At 40.4% G+C, this 7,461-nt stretch overlaps 1 protein-coding gene across 1 annotated transcript; it reads right to left on the minus strand.

The window, feature by feature from the left end:
• Window positions 1–456: 456 nt before the first annotated feature.
• Window positions 457–1,911, minus strand: LOC306787423 (somatostatin receptor 3; the record flags this gene model as incomplete). Its single annotated transcript, XM_079282542.1, has 1 exon — window positions 457–1,911. The coding sequence occupies one exon, from the start codon at window positions 1,909–1,911 to the stop codon at window positions 457–459; it is 1,455 nt and encodes a 484-aa protein (XP_079138668.1).
• Window positions 1,912–7,461: the final 5,550 nt, after the last annotated feature.

Raw genomic sequence — 7,461 nt, forward strand, 5'->3', positions numbered from 1 at the left:
CATACCTCCCTTAAAACATACATAAACATGATTTATAGGGGGTTGCAGTCATGGGAGTCCTTCCTAAATAAAGTCATACCATCGATGTTCAGCTATGGATGGTTGCAGTGAATGTTGGTTTACGTTTATACACTCAAATTTGAGCGAATGATTGATACATTATGGAATGAAAAGGCTAAAGTACCACAATCAACAAGATACATGTGATGAAAGTAAATAAAGGCACAACTTTGTACATTCATATTCATGCATATGTACACGATATAAACAGGAATACATGACGTATGTTGGTAAAAGTTTAACAACTCCTTCAAATGTTAAAGAAACTTTGAGTCCATTGATGAAGAAAAAGCAAGTTTTCCTCAAGTCTTCATTATAAACCGTTTTTTACAAACAGCTCAGTGTTGGCTGCCCCGCGTCGTAATACTGAGTTCACTGCAAGTAACATACGATCCTTTATAAGTAACTTATCTCCAGTGAGGTGCTCTGGTCCAATGCTTCCTCTGGCAGAGTTTTAATGCTCCCATTTTTGGTTCCATTGAGAAGCAACGGCACAGTCAGCGTGGACCCGTTGGCTGCATCTTTCCCTTTCAAGTCCCCAGACTTGTCCTTCCTGTCTGGGGACGACAGCTCCGTCGCTCCCGGAGTCGCTCCTTTGTCCGACAACAGCGGCTGCGAGCTCTGTGGCTGGAAGCTGTCGTTGCCGTTTTGGGAGATTCTGTAGATCTCGGTCATTTCAGAGACGTCTTCCTCTTCTTCATCCTCTTCGGCCCTGATCGCCCGCCTCAGGCTCTCCCTGGGCATGATCGCCGAACTGCCCTCCTTCTGCTGTTGGCGCTCCATGGGCTCGTGGTTCTCCACCTTCCTCGTGGAGCGGCAGAGTGCTTTCCGGAAGCCCCTCTTGAAGTTGTCCGACAGGAAGCAGTAGACGATGGGGTTGGCGCAGCTGTTAGCGTAGCCGAGCACGACCACGAAATAGTAAAGGCCCTGGTACTCTGCGGGCAGCGACACCAGCAGGTTGATGATGTTGAGGGCGTAGAAAGGCAGCCAGCAGAAGACAAACACGGCGACAACAATCACGACCATGCTCGTCACTTTTCTCTCCGACTTCCTGCGCTTGGTAGAGGTGGCGTGGACCTTTTTACCCGAGCTGCGAATCTTGAAGACGATGAGCAGGTAGCAGAGGCAGATGATGAGAAGAGGGCAGAAGAATCCCACCGTGGAGGTGTAAATGATGAAAGCTGCCCGCCAGATGTTAGTCGGCTGCGGCCAGGCGATGTTACAGGTACCTCCAGCTTTCTGGATGTTGGCAAAGATCACCACAGGCAGGACAACAAGAAACGACAGAGCCCAGACGGTGCCGTTCACCACTTTGGCCGCCTGGGGCCGCCGCCACCTTGACGACCGAATGGGGTGGACTACAGCGAGGTAGCGGTCGATGCTCATCACGGTCAGGCAGAAGATGCTGGTGAACTGGTTGATGGAGTCGACCGTCATCACCAGTCGGCACATGAAGGAGCCGAACGGCCACGACTGGAGCGTGTTCTGAACCGCCTGGAAGGGCAGGCCGAGCATGAAGAGCTCGTCGGCGATGGCTAAGTTGAGGATGTAGATGTTGGTCACCGACTCTATCTTTGAGTAGTGCAGCACAATGTGAATCACCAAAGTGTTTCCGCCGAGGCCGATGATACACACGATTATGTATATGAGCGGTATGAGGACCCCCGCCACGCTGGGACCCGAGGACACATCTGGGATGCTGGAGTTGGTGGAGTTTAACAGCGTCTCGTTCAGATCGCTGTCGTTGAACATGAGCAGAAACAGGGGGAGTCCGGGCGACGGACTGGCGAAGCTGCCGTTCTCCCACGCCTCATCCGTCATCTCTAGCACGGGAAGCGAGATGGCACCCATGTGATGTGCTCTTTCTGTCGCGTTGTCCTTCTGTTGTCTCAGCTCCCGCCCATCTGTTCTGTTGGAGGGAAAACTCAATTAGTTATCGAACTGAATCATTTTCTATTTTTGTGTAATTTCTGAGGAGACTGGAAAGAATTAAAACACATTTTTGTCTCCCAATGACAAAAGAGAGATTCTTTACAGACACGGTAAGCTTACGTCCAATGATTAACTGCTGCTGAATTCAAAAGCACATTTCTTTCTTCATTTGAAAAACTGTATATTTGCACATTTCTAAGCTTGGAAACCTCCAGCAGGTATTTGACTGAGATCTAACAAAAGGTGTTTGTGTCAAGTTATGCTGCATAGTCATTTTTGCTGATATGATCCTGTTGTTTTAGGGACATTTTAGTTTAAATTATTTTGAAATGACACACTTTCATTACACATTGACTTTAAAGATATGTAGGGAATTTGTTAACCATATCAAATCTACCTGAATGTTGTAACTCAGAAACACAAACCAGAAGGGAAAACATGTATTTATGATTGCAGGATGGTTTAATTATTTTCAGTCATTTTTTAAATCTGAGTGCCTATCACAGTATTTGATGAATGCTTCATAATTTGCACATAACGTTGAGCATCTTAACATTGTTAATGTTTACCATTAGATTTTAATCCTGGTTACATTTTTAGAATAAAAGCAGACTGCCGATGATCCTTTCCTCAAGATTATACAAGTAGCAAAGAGCATACGGCTATTAATGTAAGATGCCTGCAGATGTATTGTTGTAGAGTAAGAATGACTTTGAAAAACGTTGATTGTACCGTTTTACCGTCGATAATGTTGCCTGACTTTACACTGCAGTCAATCGCACACTCAGACAAAATGCTGATTGCTTTTTCTGTTGATGAATGGATCCCAAAGGTTGTTTTTATACGAGACACTAAAACGTGCTTCAATCAATTGCAAGTTCCATTATTTAAATATACTTTGAGACTATTTTAATATGCAACAGACCCTCGATACAAACTTAGTGAAAGTAATCAAAAAGAGAGAAATTTAAAATATTTTCTATATATTCTGGTGCATTCTCTTTTCCAATACATTTCAGATGAATGGCTGCAGTGTTGAAGTAATTTGCAATTATGTTGCAACAGAGCTCATGAGTATCGGGATATTACAATGAGAGGAAATGTTTGCAAACACATCCACCATTTCAGTGATTTCGTCAGTTTGGGTCTTCGTACATTGAAATTCTGTTACGAGAACTGAGAACAAAACATCAACATGTTTACAATGAAAAACACAGGAAGCAGGCAAAGATAACACTCAGAGCGAGTAGCACAGAGACAAAAAGAACAACAAAGGATACTGATAAAACGATGCAGACGGGGATGAGGTGGATATGAAACGATGTGTCAGACAGGAAACAATTAAAACTGGGTGAAGATGGATGTTTGCAGGTAGATTGATTCGACCACAGCAGCTATATGTGGTCGGACTATTGATACGGCAGGTAAATTAAACAGAGTGTGTTCCCACATGTGGGCCATGCTGATAATTGATATTTCATTGGCAACCCAGCAGCTTTCTGGTTAACATGAACTGGGAACATCCAGTGCTGAGAGGAGAGTCGGCTGGCAGACACTAACTGGAGCTGACACTGTTGGTAATATCTTCTAGCAGATGGTGCACTCGCCCACACATTCATAGTCATTTTAATTTAGAAATGAAGAAGAACCAAAAGAACGAGCATTTATTCGGGTTAATATTAGCTTCACTAGCAGTGTGAGGCTCAGGATGTCAATGTTGGTCCGTCGGTCCAGAGTTAAATATCTCACCAACACAGATGGGTTGTCACTTAATTTTGTACAGACATTCATGTTCCCCAGAGGATAAATTGTAATGAATTATGCAAAAATATCAGCCTCAGCTGTACTTTGTGTTCAGTGGGAATTAGGAAATGTTAGCATGCTATGATATACATTACACCTGTGCAGAAACAAAACAAAAATACAGAATATTCAACGATCTAAACCTTTCACACCAAGACCAACACAAATATTACAAATATTTGCAATGCATGCAACAAAAAATGAAAAGGTTCACACCATCACACAATTATAGATTCATCATTGTCTTTATGAAAATAAACCCCGTAAATCGTTATTCCTCGTGAACAATTATATTAAAGTTGCTATTATAACGAGTGTCTTCATTGTGCAGATTTTTATCATTCATGACTGGACTGAATCATATGTGTTTATTTTATTTACATGTTTATTATGTCGAAATATAATACTTTAAGATGTATTGGTCAGTTTACAATCAGCCTTAAAATACCTCCGGGGCTCAATGGACTTCTCAGGGGAAGACAGTGAGCTCATTGACTTCAATTGCTGGTGCAGTCATAATAAAATGAATCCAACGCTGTCGCTAAGCCTCTATTGTCCGGTTAACGTTTACCTCTCACAACGTCTACATGTTATTTATGACATGTTTAATGTCCACAGCAAAATGTCAGCTACTGCACTTGGAAATGAATTGTTCTCTATAAATAGCGTGAGCAGAAGTTATTTTTTTAATTGGTTGGTTTGTTTATATCTGCTTCCGAAAATCTGCAGATTTATGTTGCTGCACTGAAAAATACTATTTGATGTGAACAGGCTCATAGAAATAAATGGGTTCCAATTTTTTAATTTACATGTGATTTATTCGCACAAATTATGCGCAATTGTACTGCAAAAAATACCTTAAGTATAATTAAGAAAATGAGTTACATTCAACAAACTGAACTTAAATGTAACACAATACTATATACTACAAATACAAGCACAGCACAACATGCATTCACGTATGCAGTTTCATTTCCCTCTTCATCAACTACACAGCTGTACCACAGAGAAGTCAATCTTTTACCACAATAAAAGCATCACGAGCACCATTTCAGAGGAAATATCTTCGACCATCTGCTTTTTTTCAAAATGTTTGATGTTGCCTTCAGAAAATCAACAGTGAGAAAAACACAGATGTGACTCATTGATACAGTTCATCAAACAACCTGACTCAAAGGTTATTGTCACCTCGGTGGCGACAGCTGCAGAGTCCATTAAAAAGGTTTCCAGTGTCTCTGCCTTCCTGCAGTTCAATTTAAAAGACACAAGAAAAACAAACAAACAGAAAAAACAACAAAGAAAATCAAGGAAAGTGTTGTGTGTCCTTTTTATGAGACCAGAGTAGTTTCTCTGAATTCACCGCAACGTCACATTAATCATTTTTCAATATCTCCCAATTCCTTGTGATTGCGGACATTTCACATTGAATTTGGCAATCTGGATCACCATGGAAACCAGAGAGGGAGAAAACCCAGAGATCCGTGTCCTAAATCAAACACAACCAAATAAACGGGAGCACATGGCAGCACAACGAGGAGAGATTTTTACCCTTCTTCTCCAGTGAAACACACACTTTTCTCCTGGTCCTTTCTGATGAATGAGACGTACAATCGAATAAAAACAGCAGCTCAGGTCTCTCATGCAGCCATTGAAGGGTAATTTCATCATAACCAGGATTAGATATATTGGCTTCCTCGAACCCTGCAGCTGATCTTGTACTTTAATTAAATATCAGCTATTGTATTATAAATGTAAAAATGTAAAAACAGAAGCTTCTCTTGTATCACGGCTGCAATCTATGAAACCGCAGAGATGTTATCTGTGATGCTCCTTTGCATTTATTGTTGATTCAAATACGATTGTCTCCGTCCATTGATTAGTTGTTGTGCGTCAGCATTTTCTTTTCAAATCGTATCCCAGTTGTCTCGTTTTGCCACAGCAGCTCCGGCAGTGTGCATGCAGATATTACATTTGGTTAGATTGTTGCCAGTTATCATCTTTCATGTGTGAAGATTACACTTTTTAATATTGCTAAACTTGCTTTTGTTTCCCCTGCATGCTCACACCGTTCTAAACAGAACATGTTCTGGTTTCATCGTTAGTGAAGTCCAAACAGACCCAAAATATAAGAAATGGCTGTTTAGTAAGTCAAAAGGAACAGAACACGTGTCAATTTCTGCTCATTACATGAATACAGTATTTTCAAACAACTCAGTTAGGTTTAGGAAACAAAACTACTGAGTTAGGTTCAAGAAAATATCATGAAATAAGGTTTCAGAAAAGATTGTCGTTTGGGTTAAAATAACCACAGAATGGAGGCAAGTTATGTGACAAATAAATCCACATTGACTTCTCGTTTCACAACAAGCCGCGGTCTCCTGACTAAAAGATCACCGTTTGTTGGACTCATCCACATCGATGTGACTTCTGTCATCTGATCGCGTCAGGACGCATTAACTGTCACGTCTGTGACAAAATCAGGACAATCTATCAAATGTAGGTCTCACTGACTCTGGGACCCTTTTTTCTATACTATTTCAAACAATCAATGAATCGAGAAAACAATCAGCACATTAATCAATCATGAAATAATTAATAGTTGGAAAAAAACAAACTCAGATTACTAGAATCATCTCTTTCAGCCTGCAGTGCAGCTGTAACATCAACTGTGACCCCTCAGAGAAATCAATTTACTGCCTCCTCTGGAACGCCCTGAAGTCTGATCTCTGCATTGTCTTTGTCACATTTCATTCCGCCTCATTAATCTTCGTACGAAACACTTGAAGACCTTTCAGGCCCGACAGACGTCTCTGAAAGAGGAAATCCATTCAGGTTGTAAATTGAGGTTCTGAACTGCTGCCGGTGTCACGTCCTCGTCTGTCCGTCTTTTCTTAGAATGATGCGACGGGAGAACAATCAGTGTAGGTCATGTGACCAACGCACCAACATTCGGTCTGAATGTTAACTATCAGACTGATTGAGATCTTTCTGCTCTTACTGTAAAACCAAAAGATGCAACTCTATGAGGCCAAAAGAAGGACACTTTGTGAGAACATCAGATAAAGAGGACACCCGGCTATAAATAAATCCGTATTTGAATCTTCCGATGTCCGCTGCTTTCCATTGGTCGGTGTGATCTGTATCCAGGACTCATCTCTTGTGGTCACGCTGTGACTGGTGACACATTTATTCCACTTTGTTTATCCACGATTCACTCTGGACAGTTTTGAATGATTCATCTATAAGAAATAATGTTTTATATACGACTAACTTGCAACAGCAAGTATAATTTCAAGGAAACATATTTCCAGGTGGATTTCTAGAAACATAATGAAGAAATGTTCACTAAAGAATCTGTAAAGTCACAAAAATGTTGAAACTGAAAACATTTCCATCAAAATGTCCAGTCGTGCAATAAAAATATAAATATTTTCAAAAACCTCATTTTATTATTAAAACAAATGTTTTTATTTATATATTTATTTGTTATAATTATTTTACTCTTTCATCTCATTTTTACATTTATTTTTCATAAATATTTTTATATAATTATAATTTTTTTGTGTTGCTCTTTTAAACTGTATTGTGCTGACTTTGTATTGATATGTTTTATCTTTTCTCTACAGCACCTTAAAGCTACATCTGTCCTGATTGTGGTTTAGTACA

Source organism: Melanostigma gelatinosum, assembly GCF_949748355.1.
Source record: "Melanostigma gelatinosum genome assembly, chromosome: 13".
Taxonomy (NCBI): Eukaryota; Metazoa; Chordata; class Actinopteri; order Perciformes; family Zoarcidae; genus Melanostigma; species Melanostigma gelatinosum.